Genomic DNA, 19,841 nt, shown 5'->3' on the forward strand with positions numbered 1-19,841 from the left:
GCTGATATTACAAACTGGTGCTGGCTTACAGCCCACTGTAACCCATTAGAGAACATTTTGTCAAACCAAAGTACAAAAGATTTTCTCTACAGATGCATCAATTATCATATATTTTAATATTTTGATCTTGTTGTGTACCAGTAAGTGGGAGTAAGTTTTAACAGGATGTTAAATGGTGGAAAAATCACTGTGACAATTTTTTACATAGTTGAATTTCAGTACAAGTCGTCCTAATTGTGTGTCTGTCGTATGATGTCCAGATGAGCCAGCTATCCTGGAGACAGAGGACCTGGATCGCCAGGGCATGTTCATGGGAGGAGGCCCAGATCCTGACACCATCTCACTGGCCTCAGTCACAGCCGTCACCACCAATGTATCAAACAAGAGGCAAGCATGGTTCTGTTGTGCACATGGCTACATTAACACATTTGTCTTGCTATTGTTAATCATGTGAATTTGTCTAAGGAGTCACATTAATGTCTCACACCCTCACATTGTCTTACAGATCAAAGCCAGACATAAAGATGGAGCCCAGTTCTGGAAGACCTATAGATTACCAAGTAAGAGAGATCTTACCCATCATTTTACTGGCCCAGTTTAACTTTTTCAGTGCGTGCAGATTTTGTTTATTTAGTGGTTATTGAGTGTATTTAGATAAGCATGTACCATAAAATGATGCCACACACTATAGCATTTATAGCCCAAGCTTATTCGTAATGCCTGTCCTGAGATTCAGTTATTTTATGATTTAATTTCAGGTCAGTGTGACAGTGATTGAAGCCAGGCAGCTGGTGGGACTGAACATGGATCCAATGGTCTGTGTGGAGATTGGAGAAGATAAAAAGTACACCTCAATGAAGGAATCGACCAACTGCCCATACTACAATGAAGTGAGTCAGTCATTGCAATATTTATTTATTTTAGTTGTGAAAAAGTCTATTATATATCTAAATACAGGGTTGATACTAACAATCCCATCACCAACTCTTCTCTGTTTCCAGTATTTTGTGTTTGACTTCCATGTCCCTCCAGATGTTATGTTTGACAAAATCCTGAAGTTGTCTGTAAGTTGTTTGAATCATAACAGTGTAATATAAAACTTTATTCATTCAAGACAAGTGTATTTAAAGTTGCAGTGTTTGTTTCCCTGAACCAACCCTCAGGTGATTCACTCCAAAAATCTCCTGCGTAGTGGAACGCTGGTCGGAACTTTTAAACTGGATGTCGGCACAATCTACTCCCAGCCCGGTAAAGAATCAATGAAAATATGCTTTGTTATTAGGAAACAATGACACTGATATTTTAATTTACTGGTCTTCTCTTTTGTCTCACAGAGCATCAGTTTTACCACAAGTGGGCTTTGTTGTCTGACCCTGATGACATCTCAGCGGGCTGTAAAGGCTACGTGAAGTGTGATATTGCAGTCGTGGCCAAAGGAGACACAATAAAGACTCCACACAAGGCCAATGAATCAGACGAAGATGACATAGAGGGGTAACACCATTTTTTTATTGTGATTTTATCCTTTATTCTTCTAAAATATACTGTAAGTTCACATAAGGAATGTGGACAGACAACAAATAGCAAAAAACACTTGGTTAGGGTTAGGAAAGGATCATGTTTGGCTTAAAATACGTTCTCTCTGCTGATATCTCGCTAAAAATTATGTCATGGTAAAAAAAACCCTAGTTTTGTTGTTTGTTGGTCTTGAACAGTGGTCTGCAGCTGGCAGTGTGTGCACTTTCATAGTTAAGCGCACACATACTGTATATACCTCACAGCAACCTTCAGTGAAAATGAGTTCCAGCAGGCATGACAAATAGAGATAGAGGAAGTGTCTTGTACCAAAAACCTACTGCAGTTTCTTCAGCTATATTTTCATGTAGATTGATTCATAGTGTTTCTTTTCATTTCTTTTCATTTTAAAGGGATAGCTAAGAAAAAAAGGAGCTATAACAAAACTATATTAATCCAGAAAAGTTAAGGGAAAAGGGAAAGCAAAAAAAATAAAAAAAATAAAAATGTTTGTAGCAATTTGGCTTCATACAGTTGCAAACATGTTGCAGTGAGATTATTTAGACATGAGCGAGAATACAATATATAATAAAAAATAGATAGAAAATCATGGATGTTCCAATTATTTATGGTAGATTCCATGTCCCATTTCTGTTTCAGCAATCTCTTAATACCAGAGGGCGTGCCTGCAGAGCGTCAGTGGGCTCGGTATTACTTGAAGGTCTATAGAGCAGAGGGACTCCCCAGAATGAACACCAGCATCATGGCCAATGTCAAAAAGGCCTTCATAGGAGAAAATAAGGACCTGGTTGATCCCTATGTCCAAGTACTGTTTGCTGGGCAGAAAGTAAGTAATAGTAACAATGCCAAACTTTCATTGCCCTCCGTCTTCTGTTTCATCTCAGCCCGCTCAAAAATACAAATTACACAAACATAATGATCCCTGAGTTGAAATATATATGTGATTTTAATGTGTGATTACAGGGGAAAACAACAGTTCAGAAAAGCTGCTATGAGCCCATCTGGAACGAGCAAATAGTTTTCACTGAGATGTTTCCACCACTGTGCAATCGCATGAAGATCCAGATCCGCGACTCAGACAAAGTGAATGATGTTGCTATAGGAACACACTTCCTGGACCTAAAGAAGATTTCCAATGATGGGGACAAAGGTGATGTATAACTTGCTCTTTTTTCTTGAAGTTCTTGAATTTCTGAAACTTTGTTCTTACCTGGACAAGATGTGATTGATCAGGTTGAGCAACTTTAATACATTTGTAAATGATAAGCATGCAGGATTGTTGACTTTGCAATCAGATCTACTCAGTGCTGTTAAAAGCATCCATGCCTTGCAAATAAAATGTATTCTCGATCTCTCAGGATTCCTCCCCACGCTGGGACCTGCCTGGGTTAACATGTACGGCTCCACTCGTACCTACACCCTGATGGACGAGTACCAGGAGTTAAACGAAGGGCTCGGAGAGGGCGTGTCCTTCAGGGCCCGCCTGCTCATCAGCCTGGGTGTAGAGATCCTGGACCCCTCCTCGCCTGACATTACCAGCTCCACAGAAGTGCAGGTGGAGGGAGTGCCCAACATCTCAGAGGTGGGTTCCTGTTCGGATGAGCAGCCATGCAGAGGAAGTCAATTGTGACTCCTACTGACAGGTCATTGTGCAGAGGTTGTTGTGAATTATTAATCGTCTGTATTTAGCCCACCCGGTGCATTATTAACATGCTGTTTGCATTATTGTGGCTTCTTTTTGTTGGTGGACAATGTAAGTCACACAGCAAATACAATTGAGCACAGTGAGACTGCAACCCCCAAGTCATCAGGGATTCAGTTCTCATTGTCCGTTAGCTTGTATTACAGGGTTGTCAGGACACCTACATTTCATTTGTCATCAAAGTGCGACAGCTGTCAAAATTTGTTCAGTTTGTAAATTTTTATTGCCACCACCACAGGTACCAGTAGTCCTCTGGGGTAGCTTACACATGTTCTCTAACTTCATAGAGAAAGCAGTTGTTATGGAGCAGAGAGTGGTTTAACAGGAGAACTGCCACAATAGCAACACAGCTTCAGTTGTAAAATGTTTGCAATAAACTCCACCAGAAATATTAAGAAAAAATAACTTTATTTGCCATTTGTACACCTGGACACAGTCTGGGTACATAGGACTTCTTGTGCAAAAAACACTTCAAGTCATGTCAGAAATAGACAGATAATAAATAGTAAAAGATAAAGTGCACAAAACAAGGTATAAAAAAAGTATGAAAAGTATAATAGATACAAGAATATAAGCACCAGCAGGGCATTCATTCATTCATCAGTTTAAGTCTTGAGAAATGGAGATTCAGCACACTGCTCTTGCTCAGGATCATAATTTCCAACGTACCTGCATCTGAGATAGTTGTATGTACCAGTATCTGCTTTTAAAAAATTTGGCTCAAGTGATAATTTCTTCTTTGTGATCCTACAGTTTTTTGTAGCAACTGTTTTTGACAGCAAGCTGCCATTTTCATGATGCTATTTCAGTCTAAGCATGTGATATTTTTTACATATGTACATGATGGGCTAATAAAGTGTTTTCTGGATTTAACAAATATAAGTTAACTGTGAAATATTTCCATTTAGAAGTATATAATAGATGTACAGCTGAGATAATCCTATTTTGACATTGTTCAAATAGTTTTGGAAGTATATCCAATCATATAAAGTGGTTTCATTTGCAGATTTGCATATCATAGAGGAATGGACTATTGGCCCTTGGTAGAGGTCTACACTCTCCGAATGCCCTTCTAGTTTATTTAAAAAAAAGTTAAGACTCACATTCTCACACTTGTTTGTCTATTTCACAGACTGCCACCGGGAAGGTTGAGGAGTTTTTTCTCTTTGGATCTTTCCTGGAGGCCACAATGATTGACAGAAAGATTGGTGATAAGCCCATCAACTTCGAGGTCACCATAGGTACTTTTCATTACCTGCTCTTTTGTCTCACTTTCCTCATGTCTCTCTCTGTCTCATCCTGAGGCTCAGTTTGGATCTTTGGACACTTAACCTTATTGTCAGTTTAATTTCTGTGCAGAATTTATTGGAGAATTTGCAAATTCTTCTGTCAAAAATTCCCACTGCTAAATTTTCATTATGTAAGAGGAATTTGAAAAAGTTGAAAGTAAAGGAATTTGAAAGTTGCAGAAGTTTTTAGAATCACTGTAAATATTAAAATGATAATGTTTTAGTTTATATGAAAGTGAGCTGTTTTGGAGACTAAAATACCATCAGTGGTGCAGCACATTTAAAGGTGTGACTACTAACAAAGCTTGCTGTTGCCAGGTTACTATGGAAATGAGATTGATGGGGTGGCGAGGCCAAAAACGAAGGGCAAGAAGGGTGGAGGAGATGGTGACGAAGAGGAAACTGAACTGATCCACAACTCCAGCGAGGAAGAGGCAGAAGATGACGGGGACCTGACTTCAGTGGCAACTACTCCTCCGATGAAACCTGTCATCACTGACCGGTCAGAGCAAAACACATCACCATTGTCGAGTGACGACTAACAAACTGTTGTTCATGAACATATCCTACTAAAAAAAAACAACTGATGAACTGCTTTTGTATCGTGATTTTGAGTTTAAAGTCATTAAAATAGTGCTGAATATTTACTTATTTTAGAGTACACAATCTAACCAGACCAGAATTATTCATTGCCAATGTAACACTTTGCTTATTAGATTCACTTTACTTTGTTCAATGCGTTTTTGCAGGATCAGTGCACCTCAGTCAACATCACAGTTTAACCTCCCAGGGTATTTTCATTTTGATGGAATGTATTCCTTATTTGTATCCTCAGAAACTACTTCCACCTGCCCTATTTTGAGAGGAAGCCGTGTATCTACATCAAGAGTTGGTGGCAGGACCAGAGAAGGAGGCTGTACAATGCCAACATTATAGACAACATTGCACACAAACTAGCAAGTCATACACTTAACCACTAAGTAGATGAGCATAGTATTAGAAATTAATTGATTTGGCATTTAAATACAGTTTCTGACTTTATCTGACTGAGCCTAAAAATCTTCTGTTGCCACCGCAGGAGGACGGACTGAATGATGTGCAAGAGATCATCAAGACAGAGAAGTCCTATCCTGAGCGCCGACTGAGAGGCGTTCTCGAGGAACTCAGCCAGGGCTGCAGGTCTGTCATCACAAACTTCAACTATACATTTAAAATGAGCTGTTTTGAATGTTAAAGCTGGGGTAGGCAGTCTTCTGGAGAAGGCAAACAAAATGCCAGAATGTGAAAATACAGCCCTCCTCCTGCAGCTCTCCCCTCTCTGTCCTAAACCACTCCACCAGACAAGCATGGGCATATGGACACATTTCATACAGTAACCTATACGAGTACTAGTCATTTAATTTAATCATCCTGATCATGCTTGTGATCTGATGCCGTTATATAGCTGCAGTTCTAGGAGAATTACCAAAAACAGTGTTTTCTTGGCAAACTTGTGGGCCTGTAGAGCTATATGACATGACATACTGTGATTTGAGCTCGAGCTCATACTAGCTACATACATATGAACTTGAATTAACTGCCGCCATTAGCCTTTGGCTCTAGTTAGCAGACAGCACTTAGCAACATATTGAAACGTTTTGCCAATATTGACACATGTTTATTGTCAGACTCTGTCACCTATTTTTAGCAGGTTTTCTCGCATTTAAAAAAAACTTCATATATTCGCTAATTTTGGTGGAAAAAAGGGTATTAGACTCCCTTTTTGATAAGTTCGTCATCCTGAAGGGATGTGCATGCACACTTGCATTTGTGGAACAGCCAATAGGAACATCCTCTCTCTGAAATGACCTGTGATTGGCCAACATTTCCCATCACAGGCTAGATTTTCTAAAGCCTGAAAACAGAGCCAAGAGAAGGGGCAGAACCATTTAAATTACAATATGCTGAAAGCTTTTTATAATATTTTCTCCCCATTGGTGAAAAAAAACCCTGCCTACTCCAGCTTTAAGTCTAATAGATTATTATAGACTTTGAAACTGACTGAGCTCCACCTCTTTCAGTCAGTTTCTTTCGCTGGCAAACAAGGACCAGAATCAGTCTGGCAGAACCAAACTTGACAGGGAGAGACTGAAGCTGTGCATGTCAGAAGTGGTATGTCAATTAAAAATAATGCGTTTTTTTTTCTCCTTGTTTATTGTTGGTATTTGTACTGTCTCGCTAAATGCTGGTCTGTTTCTGGGTTTAGGAGAGCATCGGCCAGCAAGCTAAAGCCATGAGGTCACAGGTGAAGAAAAGCACAGTGAGAGACAAAATCAAGCTGGCTCAGAACTTCCTCACAAGGCTGCGCTTCCTGGCTGTTGAGGTGAGATCTACAACATTACATCTACTTGTGTTACAAATGATTTTTTTTTGTTGTACATGCTTGTTACATTGAGGTCATTTCATGTTTAATGTGAGTGTTCTTTCTTTCTGCAGCCTCAACACAGCGTTCCTGATGTTTTCATATGGATGATAAGTAATGGGAAGCGCATTGCTTATGCACGTGTTCCCTCCAAAGACATCCTTTACTCCAGTACTGAGGAGGAGACAGGGAAGGACTGTGGCAAAGTCAAGACAATCTTTCTCAGGGTGAGTTTACACTACATCTAATCTGCTACGTATTTTGAATGTTGCATCATATTAGCTTTCACCCTTGTGAAGGATTAAATAATTTAGTGTTATTTTTTCCTCATATACTGAAGATCCCTGGTAAGAAAGGTTTTGGGCCTGCTGGCTGGACGGTCCAGTCCAAAATAGAGATTTATCTGTGGCTGGGCCTGACTAGACAGCGCAAAGACTACCTGAATGGTCTGCCCAACGGATTTGAGGAGAATAAGTTATCCAGAGGACCTGGCTTGCCGTGCTCACCTCCGATCAGCCTCACCTACATGAGTAAGACCATCAACCAAATCAGTATTTTTATTTTGTTAACTTTACACTGAAATAAAAGGGATTATGTAATAAAATGAGATTTTTACAATATGTTAAGTATGTTATCAATTGACAGAATAGTGATATTTTAAATACCTTATCCTCCGTGTTTGACATATTTTAATTTTATTTAAATTAGGATAATACTACTATAGTTTTCACAAATGTCTGTAAATGCACAACACATATTGAACAAAATATGGCACCTTCTTAAAATCAGTTTACTCATAACTCCTTTTTAACTCATGCGTCACTTGTAACATGTTACTACTCACCCTCTCCCCTCAATGATATCTCGAGTATACATAGATTTTGAATGAATGAATGAGCATCAAGTCTTATTTACTGACTAATTGATTCATTTATGAGCGTCTTTATCTCTCTACAGTGAAACAGATCTTCCAGCTGAGGGTCCACATGTACCAAGCGCGCAGCCTGTTTGCTGCTGACAGCACAGGTCTGTCTGATCCCTTTGCTCGAGTGTTCTTCTCAACACAAAGCCAAGTCACCGAGGTGAGCACGCACAGAAGGCTTCTAAGGAAGTCAGCTGTCAGCCTGAGATATGATTCATCTTAATGACATGTTCTGTTTTGTTTTGTTTCCAGGTGCTGGCTGAGACTCTGTGCCCGACATGGGACCAGCTGCTGGTCTTTGAGAATGTGGAGTTGTTTGGAGAGGCCACCGAACTGAGAGATGACCCTCCCATTATCGTCATTGAAATCTATGATCAAGACACAGTGGTAAGGGTTGATCTGAAATAGACACGTCTGTCTTTTTCCATTTGTATTAATGTGACAAAACAGTCTACCATCACACAGCTTGAATTACCAGATAGCAACCATTCTCCTCCACCCTTATCATCCTAATAATTAAACAGTCTGCCTGTCGTTCACTTGAAATCTAAGACTTAACATGTCCTTAATGAGTCTACATCCAGTGTGTGATATGCCCTGAGTAAATGTGTTTGTCAAAAGCAGCCTGATATGAATTATATTTAAAAGAATGCTTTTGCTGACTGACAATTTTATATTTGTTCCTGACAATAACACCATTGTTTTGGATGACCCTTTGGATAAGTAGAGTGTGGATTCTGATGGCTTGATGTACTGTAGAGGCACTGTAATGCGTGCAGAGTAGATTGTATTGAAAGGCATGCAAGAGGGATAAGATATGTCCATAAGGATAGATGGACTCTCATCAACTTATACCTGTTGCATTCCTTTAAGTGACACTTTGTGCTTTTTGTATGTGGCCAACAGAGAATTGGGACTCTTTTTAACCACTAACTGCAAGAGAGATTTTATTTTATTTAAACATAAAGCAGTGAATGATCTTTTGACATTATATGAATACATGTGTCTGTTTTGCAGTTCACTGGTTATTTTAGGTATGTTGCTTATTTTTTCTTTTGGGCTCTTTTACCTTCAATGGTTTTTTATCTAGTCTGCCAAGAAACATGTGCATCTCAAGCCATGTTTCTTCCTGCTGATAGGACAAATCAAATAATAAATGATTACACCATAAACACCTTTTCTTTAATGAGGCCATGGTAACATGAACACTGACTCACTGGATAATGGTAGGCTAAAAAGACCATTCTTTCAAATATTCAAACCACAATGTTTTACAGGACGGATATTTAAGGTTTCATTGACTGTTATGCTTCCAGGGTAAAGCTGACTTCATGGGCAGAACATTTGCCAAGCCTGTGGTCAAGATGGCGGATGAGCACTATGGTCCCCCGCGCTTCCCTCCCCAACTGGAGTACTATCAGATCTACCGTGGGAACTGCAGTGCCGGAGAAATGCTGGCAGCCTTTGAACTGTTGCAGGTGAAGGTCCAGACACACCCAACCAGACAACCAACAAGGTGCTACGTAGCCAGTTAGCACATTAACAACACAATCCAGTGTCGAAAGGACAAAGGATGTTTACCATTTTCTAGTGAACAATAACACAAACAGTTGCGAACCATTTCTGCTAAAGAGCTCAATGGCTAAAAAAAATAATCTTACTTTGCTCACTTCCGTTTATTCTTCTTATGCACTGAGCTGAACTGCCAGTCAAGTGATTTTTTTCACTGACGGGCTCCACCGGCATTTAACATGCGGAATCAGCTGAAAAACAGCTGACAAGGGCCGACCAGTGCCAACAGAGCAAGCTGCCACGCAAAAATTAGGGCGACAGATTCCCCTCACAGCGCGACATTGACCAATGGCTGACAGTCGGTTTGGCGTGTCAGGGCCGTTAGACAGATATAGACACCATCTATTTTTGAGAGTACTGTAAATGGGGCTAAAATTATCAGATTATATTGAAAATAAATGATTTATAAAGTTTTCCTTGTGTCCTCTGTCAGATTGGCCCCAATGGGAGAGCTGACCTGCCTCCCATAGACGGTCCCACAGATATGGACCGCGGCCCAATCATGCCTGTACCACTGGGGATCAGACCGGTGCTCAGCAAGTACAGGATTGAGGTGAATACTTTGTTTTAGCTTTAACTTGACCAGTGTTATTTATTTACTAACAGGAAATTGAATTTAAACTACACAATCACCCAACCCTTTGTGTCGTTTTAGGTTTTGTTCTGGGGCTTGAGGGACTTGAAGAGGGTGAATCTGGCCCAGGTGGATCGGCCTCGTGTGGACATTGAATGTGCCGGAAAGGGAGTCCAGTCAGCCCTCATCCCCAACTACAGGAAAAACCCCAACTTCAGCACCCTTGTCAAGTGGTTTGAAGTGGTAATATGTCATTTAATTTTTTTTTATTATTTTATTTATTTATTTTATTTTATTTTTTTAAATTGGGGTTGTATGAGGTACTTATCCGTAGTCACATGGCAGTCAGCACACCCTCAGTATGGAGAAGTGGCAGGGGTGCCATCATGGAAGCTAAGCAATGTACTGCTGTGGATGGGGGCAGCAGCAAAATGTATTTTCTAAATATCCCTTAAGCTCACATTTACATTTCAATTTAGAAAATAAGCTCTGAGATGCATCTAAAAACTAATTTCTGTACAATTATTTCTGTCAGTCAAACTAATTCTGGATTTTTGCACGTCAGGATCTGCCTGAGAATGAGTTGCTTCACCCACCACTGAACATCCGAGTGGTGGACTGCAGGGCTTTTGGCCGCTACACTCTGGTTGGCTCCAATGCTGTCACCAGCCTGCGGAAGTTCATCTACAGGGCAACAGACAAGCAGGCCAACAACTGGACTACCACAGGTATAAACTAAAACCTGGAGTCATCTTACACTGTAGTGCGGTTTCTTTTACATTATTCCTACACATACAGTAATCCAAACTGAAAAGAGAAAGTACAGTACGTGTTTACCCATGTGATAACATTGTTAACAGGAATTGTGATCAGACAATTTATGATTATTCAGATAAATTAATTCACATTCTCTGTTTATCTTTCAGAGGAAATCATTGTCGTCAACATGGAACCTGAGCCTGCTTTCAAGAAGATGGACACTGTGGTCAAACTAGACTCTGTAAGTTTAAAAATTCTGCATTAAGGTTAAAACAGACAGTAGAAAGCTAACAAATGTCATGTTTGACATTACCCACTCTGATTTTCTACCCAGTGCTCTGATGCTGTGGTCAAAGTTGAGGTAAGCAAATTGCTTTTGACTTGATTAATCAAAATTAAAAGATCTTCTGTTGTTGCGAGAATTCCTAAAGCTTTACTGACAACATGTTTGATACACCTTTGTATAAAAAGGATGATGATAAGGATGGAAAGGGGAAGAAGAAGAAGAGGAAGAAGGGTGATGAGATTGAAGAGGAGGAACTCGATGAGAGCATGTTGGACTGGTGGTCCAAATATTTTGCCTCCATTGAAACTTTGACAGAGGTGAGTAACAGGAAGCAGCCATTTTGAGTCTTCTCCTGCTTTACTGGCTGCAGTAGCTGGATAAAAATAAGCTTCAACGTATCAGGGCAGGTTGAATTAAATTCTCTTACTTAAAAAATAATCTTGATTGACTCAGATCTTAACCTAAGTATCTTGTTTTGGTCTTGATAATTTCAATTGAGAAATGACCTTGTTCTGCTCCCACAGGCTCTCAAGGCTCAAGAAGCTGCTCTTTCAGATTCAGAGGACAAAGATGAAATGGACCTTGCAGATGGCGGAGGTAAAACCAGATAAAATGGCAAACAAGACCAAAAAATGCAAAAAAATACACTCACATACTTTCTTTAGATCAGAGGGCACCACCCGTCTAACCACAGTACAAGCATGTACTTATTACACTTTGACCATTCAAATTATGTCAATGCATGTTCACCTTTTATGAGTTCGCTAACTCTTGATTGTTGTTTTCCTCTACAGTGCAGTAGTGAACCTCATAGCCCTCATAGCTCAGGAATGCCTCCATGTAGATGATGACATGAATCCAAATTTCCATAAGTGGGACAACCGCTTTCTCTCTCCCATATATGCATATTAGCCGTATGCTTGCCATGAAAGTTGTCAATGAAAAAATACAGTGAATATATTTGTTTTTCTGATAGAAAATACATTTGAAACATGGTTGATTCTGCGCTGTGCCAAGTAGGCTGAACAGAATCAACTATTTATGATATGACACAACATATTGTGCACACAAATCATGGTCTGTATAAAAGAAGTGGATGTAGCCACCATGACGTCACCCATTGGTTTGTGGACTACCATTTTGAAGCGTTGAGTTTGCTTGAGGCTGTGGTAGAGTAGTCGATCACAAGGTAGTCACTCCGTAAAGCCTACCCTGCTTTATCATCTATTTTACTCTTAATGGGACCATAAAATGAACATCACGCTGTATTGAAGAACACTTGAAACTAGAGATTGAGATCATAAACTTCTTAGGAAAATGTTACTGAGGCAATAAATCAAGTGAGACTGAGAGTCATTTTCTCATAGGCTTTTATACAATCAGAATTGCGACCAGCTGAGTTGCCCTCTGCTGGCCATTAGAAAGAATACAGCTTTAAGGCACTTCAGCATTGGCTCCACTTTTCAGACCATGAGGCCATGTCCACTTCTTTTATACATCCTATGATGCAAATATAGTTTAAACTATATTATGTGGTGCATATTAGTATAATATACTTTGACATAACTTGACTGCGGATGATAACGACAACCAAACAGTCAAACTTGTTTTTAATGAGTTTTTCAGAGATAACACACCTGCCTGCCTGGAGGATCTTGTCACACCACCAAGTATCCCCACTGAACTGTATACTTTAGTAGTATACAATTCAATGGTATGCTTGTTGTATACAGTAACAGCTGGTTTTGGCAACTTTCATGTGGAATTCATGTCTCGAGTGCTCTGCTCCTCCAAACCCCCACACCCCCTTCTTCTTTCCGTCCTCATCGCTAACCTGTACTCAGATATCAAACCTGATGAATCTCCTGTGAAAGGCACAAAGAGAGGAAAAGGAAAGAAGGACAAAAAGAAGCCTGGAGTAGATCCATTTGAGAGGAAGAAGCCGAAGCTGGATGAGCTGAAGGTACTTGACTCAGCATCTACACCTCACCTGAGAGCAATTATATACTTGTTGGTTGTACATGTCAAGATGGGATTGGTATAAGCAGGCGCATTTTTTGAAAAACATGTCATTCAAAACCAAATTTATATGTTGATAAATTTGTGTTTTCAAACAAGGTGTACCCAAAGGAACTGGAGGGTGAGTTTGACAGCTTTGAAGACTGGCTCCACAGCTTTAATCTGTTCAGGGGGAAAGGCGGTGACGATGACGACCAAAATGTGACGGATGAGGACAGAATTGTTGGAAAATTCAAAGTAAGAACAAAATGTATAGAGTACAATACATATTTAATTTATTAAAGACCAGCCTGTCATAGCTCACTCTTTTATGTAGCTGACATAAGACAACTGCAGACAGTACAGAATGTATTACACATCATGGAAAAGTTTTTAGGTAATATGTTGTTCCCCAGTATTTTTTGCAATTTAACGATTTATTTGTTTGACTGTGTCCCTTTAGGGTTCAATGTGCATGTACAAAGTGTCGGATGACATGCCCAGAGACATGAGCTTTGACTCCAACATGGGAATGTTTCAGAACATTCCTCACAACGATCCCATTAATGTCCTCGTCCGCATCTACGTTATCAGGGTGGGTCTGATTCAAGGATTCATTAACTGTCATTGCAGGATTGCAGGATTAAAATTATATTGCAAATAGAAAACTTTGGTTACCATAGTTGTACTATACTGTACTTTTATTCCACCTTAGTTATCCAAAGCTATCTATCTTTTTTTTGGCAGGCAACTGATCTGCATCCCGCTGACATCAATGGGAAAGCTGATCCATACATTGCAATCAAACTGGGAAAGACAGAGATCAAAGACAAAGAGAACTACATCTCAAAACAGCTGAACCCTTTGTTTGGCAAGTAAGTAGAAACGCTTTATTTCTGATAAAACGATCAATATGTTTGAAATGTATTATGCATGTTTTCAAATGTGCTTGTAAACTTGACAAATGCTGTATTTCTCTTTTTATCAGATCCTTTGATGTGGAGGCCACGTTCCCTATGGATTCCACACTCACAGTGTCAATTTATGACTGGGACCTGGTGGGAACCGATGATTTGATTGGAGAAACCAAACTTGACCTGGAGAACCGTTTCTACAGCAAACACAGAGCAACGTGTGGTATTTCGTGTAACTACGCCATGTAAGAATCAAAAACCGACCTCCCTGTAGCAGCGTGTGCTAGAAATACTTAAGTTTTCATTGTTGCATGCACTCTATATGGTGAACGTAGACTGTATGAAAGAAGTAGGCTCTCTCCTCCATATCTGAAAAGTGAAGTCAATGTTGAGTGCCTTAAGCCTGCATTCGTAACAATGGCCAGCAGAGGGCGACTCCATGGGTTGCAAGAGATGACTGATAGTATTGAAGTTAATGAGAAAATTACTTCTTACTTGATTTATAACCTCAGTAAACATTGACTTGAATGTAGTGGCCTGACCTATTTCATTAACAAGGTGTGCTTGTATTACACATTGTAGGGTTATCATAGATCTATAAAATGTATTGGTCATGATATAACCGTAACTGCTTTTGCGCTTTCCTGTAGCCATGGTTACAATGTGTGGCGGGACCCAATGAAACCCACACAAATCCTGGCTAAGCTGTGTAAGGATGGCAAACTGGATGGGCCTCACTATGGCCCGGGGGGAAGAGTGAAGGTGGAGAACCGTGTCTTCATGGCACCGACTGAGATAGAAGATGAAAATGGTAAATGTTAATTTCACTCATACCCATTTGTTCCTCCCGCTGAATTCGTCTAATTACCAACCTTTATCATAATTTACTATTATTTATTTGACCTGGATTGTAGTTCGGTACAATACAGATGCGTCCTGGGTGTACAAGAGTGGGCTCAGAGCAAGACATTAAATACCATTCTGACCTTTAAGCCATGTTAGGATTCTAAATTAGAAAGATGGAGGCTGGAGTGGTGGAGGCAAAGCTTTGCCAGCAGCAGTGTGTGGCAGCACTGGTGTAGCAGGGATCAGTGATTAGGAAGTCATATTTAAATGGACCAACATGTGATGGTGTGTGACTGATTAGAAACAATGATCCAATCAGCTGGCTGTCAGCTGATTACAGCTGGGGTGTATGACCTCTTTGTCCTGTATGAACTAACATGCTTTTGACTTTTAAGCTGCTGTAACAAGTGAACTCCCCCGATGTGGGGTCAGTTAAGTTTATCTTAACTTAATTTAACTTAACTAAACTAAACTTAGATTGCACTAAGTGGAGCAGAAGCTAATTGTCTAAATGTGAAAGAAAAACAAAAGTGTGATTTCAAATGGGTATTAATCCATCAACCATACTGATGATATTTTTCAGGTTTGAAGAAGCAGACAGATGAACATCTTGCTCTGACCGTGTTGAAGCACTGGGAGGAAATCCCACGAGTCGGCTGCAAACTTGTCCCAGAACATGTGGAGACCAGACCACTCCTTCACCCTGACAAACCAGGGATTGAACAAGTATGTCAGTCAGTGTACTCATACTGTCCCTGCTCCAGTCAACTACACCTTTTAATCAGGCCTCTTTTTTTTCACTTAAACATTTTGTTTACGCACTTTAAGACCTTATTTCCTTGTGTTCATTTGCTTATAGGGAAGAATTGAGATGTGGGTGGATATGTTCCCAAAAGACATGACTGCACCTGGCCCTGCTCTTGATATTTCACCAAGGAAACCAAAGAAGTACGTTCACTAGTTAAACCTGTCGGTTTACAGCTTTACACACACTGTATACATGTTTTGCCTGATGGTGCTGATAAAATCCAACAGCCAGACTTCATCTTGAGCTTTAATTTAAATAAATATTGAGGTTTAATCATTGATTAATATTTCATCATACATCTTTTCATTTTTGCTTGTTTCCAGGTTTGAACTGAGGGTGATCATCTGGAACACTGATGAGGTCGTTCTAGAGGATGATGATATCTTCACTGGCGAGAAGTCGAGTGACATATTTGTGCGAGGGTAATTATAAGTTCTGTTGGTTTTGATGTTTTATTTTTTGTCTTTTTGCTAATTTGTCTTTACGTTTGTGGGCACATCTTGACCAAAGAATGATGGATTTAAACACACAATTCTCAGATTCTGATTTACATTGAGATTAAAGGAAACAGCCATATATTAAAACCAGTGCTTGGTTTGTTCAAGATTTAAATTTATCCTTCACCTTTTCCTGCAACAGCTGGTTGAAAGGGCAGCAGGAAGACAAGCAGGACACAGATGTCCACTACCACTCCATCACTGGGGAGGGCAACTTCAACTGGCGCTTCGTCTACCCCTTCGACTACCTCATGGCCGAAGAGAAGATCGTCATCTCAAAAAAAGAGTCCATGTTTGCCTGGGATGAGACTGAATACAAGATCCCAGCTCGTCTTAATCTGCAAGTGTGGGACGCAGACCATTTCTCTGCAGATGACTTCTTGGGTAAATCATTTATAATAATCTTTGGCTTCATGAAACACCGGCAATCCCACAGAAGTAAAACAGATGGGGTACTTGAGAGATTGGTCGACTGCTTTTGAAAACTGGATAAGATGTAAACTTTGTCACATTTTGCTGAGTTAAATAATGTCTCTTTGTAGGGGCGATTGAGCTGGACCTGAACCGTTTTCCACGGGGTGCAAAGACTGCCAAGCAGTGTACCATTGAGATGGTGACAAATGAAGCAGAGATGCCTATAGTCTCCATCTTCAAACAGAAGAGGATCAAAGGCTGGTGGCCTTTTGTGGCCAGAAATGAAGATGACGAGTTTGAACTCACGGTAGGTCAAAGTAAAAACTGACCCGAAATGTTAGGGTTACAGTCTGCTCTCTTTGGCTGCACCTGTGGTGAAAAACTGTATTGCAGGTGTGTTTTTGGATCTCACTTAGCAGGGATCCAAATAGTTACACCTGACCTGTGTGATGTCCATTTGCAGTTTTTTATTTTTAAGTTCCATCTTCTGTAGTCATTGCTATTTTTGTTGTTTGATTCAGCCATTCTAACAGTTTAGGCTGAGAATAAAGTTGCTTATAAATACGCTTTCATGTGAAATTCAGCCAATTTCCGTGCATTCAGTGGGACCATGCAATAACATGACTATTTAAAACAGATAAAATCTCTTTTATTGTGGAGTTGCACATGCCTGCCCTCTCTGGTAGATCAGCCACTGCTGGGTGATGGAAAACACATCACTAATTGTGCACTGTTTGTGATTTTTTCCCCTGGAATATCACCCCAGACACCAAATATAAGGGCATTCATCAGTGGGCCCCAGGCTCAGTTGCCATTTGGTACCTCAGACCTCATTTGGCGATAGACAGTGACTTAACAGACATTTATTTAAATGAAAATCATTGAGATTTTACTTAAAGCCTTTAAATAAAGAAACTGCTGAATGGGTTGAACAATAGTTTTAAACCTCCTTTTGACTGAGAGTGTTTTTGTTGTCTTTTTAGGGAAAAGTGGAGGCAGAGCTGCACCTGCTGACGGGAGAGGAAGCAGAGAGAAGCCCAGTCGGTGAAGGACGCAACGAACCAGAGCCACTAGAGAAACCCAAGTATGATGGATGTTGTGTTATCACCACACTGACCACCCTATTGATCTATTTTTCTCAATTATAATGCTCATTTTATTCTGTGGCTTGGCTACCTTTCACGCTTGCCATAAACACACATACACACAAATTCAAGAGTTCATATTGTTTAGCTGCTCCAAGTCCAGCTCCACTAAAACAATTAAACTCCATAAGGTGGTCTGATGCAAACAGGCCAGATATAACAAAATAAATGCTATGATAAATTAAATTATAATATATACATAATAAACGTCAAACGTCAAACAAGCATAAACATATTTTTAAACAATTATAAAATGGCATAATAATATAATAAAAAGAGGAAAGACACTTTTACGAATTTACTTCAACCGAGTTCTGGATTTTTACCTAGGATCTTCTTTCTTTACATGGTAAGTTGCTGTTTCTTCATATCTTTTGTGTATTTCTACGTAGAATCATCTGTAAGTTCTTAACATACTGTAAATTATTTCTTTGTCTTGCCTTTTTCTTTGTCCTAGTGTCACTGATGTCAGCTGTATTTACATTTATATTTGACTTAGAAAAAGAGCAAAATATAATATAATGTATAATGGCCCATACTGCTTAAAGTTTGCAACTACTGAACATCTGTAATTTTGTCCTTGCAGCCGCCCAGACACCAGCCTTCTGTGGTTCCTCACTCCCTTCAAGGCCATAAAACACTTGGTCTGCAACCAGTACAAGTGGCTGGCCATCAAGATTGTCACAGCTCTCCTGCTGCTGGCCATGCTGGCTCTTTTCCTCTACAGCATGCCTGGTTACATGGTGAAGAAAATGCTGGGAGCTTGAGATGTTGCTCAGACACCTCTGCAGAAGGTTCCAGCAATTTCACTAACCAGATGGTTTTTCTACTCTCTTGTTCTACTCTCTATCTACACTTTTCCCTTAAAACTTTTCCCCAAATCAAAAATCAATATTTTATCTTTTACCTCTAGTGATATTTATCACTCTAGATTGTTTTGGTGTGAGATGATACAAGATAACAAAACAATTAGACAACAGTAACACAAATAACCACTCGTTACAATCAAGGTCTATAGAAGACCATCTCTAAACCAACAACACGTCCAACCTTGAAGCAGATGGGCTACAGCAGCAGAAGACCACACCGGATGCCACTCCTGTCAGCTAACAACAGGGAACTGAGGCTACAGTTCACACAGGCTCACCAAAACTGGACAATAGAAGATTGGAAAAACGTTGCCTGGTCTGATGAGTCATGATTTTCTGCTGTGAGATTCAGATGGTAGGGTCAGAATTTGTTGTAAACAATATGAAAGCATGGATCCATCCTACCTTGTATCAACGGTTCAGGCCTGAGTATTGTTGCTGACCATGTCCATCCGTTTATGACCACAGTGTACCCATCTTCTGATGGCTACTTCCAGCAGGATAACGCACCATGTCACAAAGCTCACATCATCTCAAACTGGTTTCTTGAAAATGACAATGAGTTCACTGTACTCCAATGGCCTCCACAGTCACCAGATCTCAGTCCAATAGAGCAGCTTTGGGATGTGGTGGAACAGGAGATTCACATCATGGAGGTGCAGCCGGCAAATCTGCAGAAACTGTGTGATGTCATCATGTCAATATGGAGCAAAATCTTTGAGGAATGTTTCCAGCGCCTTGTTGAATCTATGACACCAAGAATTAAGGCAGTTCTGAAGGCAAAAGAGGGTCAAATCGAGTACTAGCAAGGTGTACCTAATAAAGTGACCAATGAGTATAGGTTGTAGAGATGTCTGCTTTCTCACCAAAATAATGGAACTAACTTGAATTGTCTTTACGCCAAAGCACACCCCCCAACCGAATCATCATGCAGAAGGAAGCGTGCATCTACTCATGGATGAGAGGCTTGTGCTTGTAAACCTTAAAGGGCCACTGTGTAATATTTGGCATGGTTTATTGTCAATCTGAATCTGAATCTGAATCTTCTACCCATTAATATGTTTATACAAGTGTATAATCGCTATAAAATAAAATTCGTTTGGTTTTTGTAGCCTTATAGTTATGCTTTTATAAATATATATAGCAAGGGCCTTGCTTTAGAGAGGTCGCCATCTTGCGCCGCCATGTATGTACGGCAGACCGAGCGGACAATCCAGCCAGCCAGAGAACGCGTTTCGTGTGTATAAATGAACCAATGAAGACAGCGGAAGAAAGGAAGAAGGAGGAGGAAACAGCAGAGAGTGTTAGT

General features: G+C 40.0%; 1 protein-coding gene across 5 annotated transcripts in view; it reads left to right on the top strand.

The window, feature by feature from the left end:
* LOC125901050 (otoferlin-like) overlaps positions 1-19,841 on the top strand; it is a 30,584-nt gene that overhangs the window by 5,652 nt on the left and 5,091 nt on the right. For 3 of the 5 annotated variants that reach the window (XM_049596398.1, XM_049596399.1, XM_049596400.1), the window contains 40 exons: positions 261-387; positions 506-560; positions 759-890; positions 1,002-1,064; positions 1,164-1,248; positions 1,335-1,494; positions 2,176-2,362; positions 2,500-2,686; positions 2,895-3,118; positions 4,371-4,479; positions 4,846-5,029; positions 5,363-5,483; positions 5,606-5,706; positions 6,588-6,678; positions 6,773-6,889; positions 7,003-7,155; positions 7,269-7,458; positions 7,886-8,010; positions 8,103-8,237; positions 9,167-9,328; positions 9,856-9,975; positions 10,078-10,239; positions 10,562-10,724; positions 10,923-10,996; positions 11,090-11,116; positions 11,227-11,358; positions 11,566-11,638; positions 12,886-13,004; positions 13,160-13,297; positions 13,503-13,634; positions 13,787-13,914; positions 14,028-14,198; positions 14,604-14,764; positions 15,383-15,525; positions 15,659-15,747; positions 15,931-16,029; positions 16,247-16,488; positions 16,647-16,825; positions 17,502-17,602; positions 18,250-18,457. In XM_049596398.1, coding sequence (XP_049452355.1) covers positions 261-387; positions 506-560; positions 759-890; positions 1,002-1,064; positions 1,164-1,248; positions 1,335-1,494; positions 2,176-2,362; positions 2,500-2,686; positions 2,895-3,118; positions 4,371-4,479; positions 4,846-5,029; positions 5,363-5,483; positions 5,606-5,706; positions 6,588-6,678; positions 6,773-6,889; positions 7,003-7,155; positions 7,269-7,458; positions 7,886-8,010; positions 8,103-8,237; positions 9,167-9,328; positions 9,856-9,975; positions 10,078-10,239; positions 10,562-10,724; positions 10,923-10,996; positions 11,090-11,116; positions 11,227-11,358; positions 11,566-11,638; positions 12,886-13,004; positions 13,160-13,297; positions 13,503-13,634; positions 13,787-13,914; positions 14,028-14,198; positions 14,604-14,764; positions 15,383-15,525; positions 15,659-15,747; positions 15,931-16,029; positions 16,247-16,488; positions 16,647-16,825; positions 17,502-17,602; positions 18,250-18,430 — 5,342 coding nt within the window. In that variant the 3' untranslated portion in view covers positions 18,431-18,457. Of the gene's footprint in view, positions 1-260; positions 388-505; positions 610-758; positions 891-1,001; positions 1,065-1,163; positions 1,249-1,334; positions 1,495-2,175; positions 2,363-2,499; positions 2,687-2,894; positions 3,119-4,370; positions 4,480-4,845; positions 5,030-5,362; positions 5,484-5,605; positions 5,707-6,587; positions 6,679-6,772; positions 6,890-7,002; positions 7,156-7,268; positions 7,459-7,885; positions 8,011-8,102; positions 8,238-9,166; positions 9,329-9,855; positions 9,976-10,077; positions 10,240-10,561; positions 10,725-10,922; positions 10,997-11,089; positions 11,117-11,226; positions 11,359-11,565; positions 11,639-12,885; positions 13,005-13,159; positions 13,298-13,502; positions 13,635-13,786; positions 13,915-14,027; positions 14,199-14,603; positions 14,765-15,382; positions 15,526-15,658; positions 15,748-15,930; positions 16,030-16,246; positions 16,489-16,646; positions 16,826-17,501; positions 17,603-18,249; positions 18,458-19,841 lie in introns of those variants that run through there. The other 2 variants (XM_049596401.1, XM_049596402.1) reach the window with 2 other exon arrangements.

The sequence above is a fragment of the Epinephelus fuscoguttatus genome, linkage group LG14 (assembly GCF_011397635.1).
Source record: "Epinephelus fuscoguttatus linkage group LG14, E.fuscoguttatus.final_Chr_v1".
NCBI lineage: Eukaryota > Metazoa > Chordata > Actinopteri > Perciformes > Serranidae > Epinephelus > Epinephelus fuscoguttatus.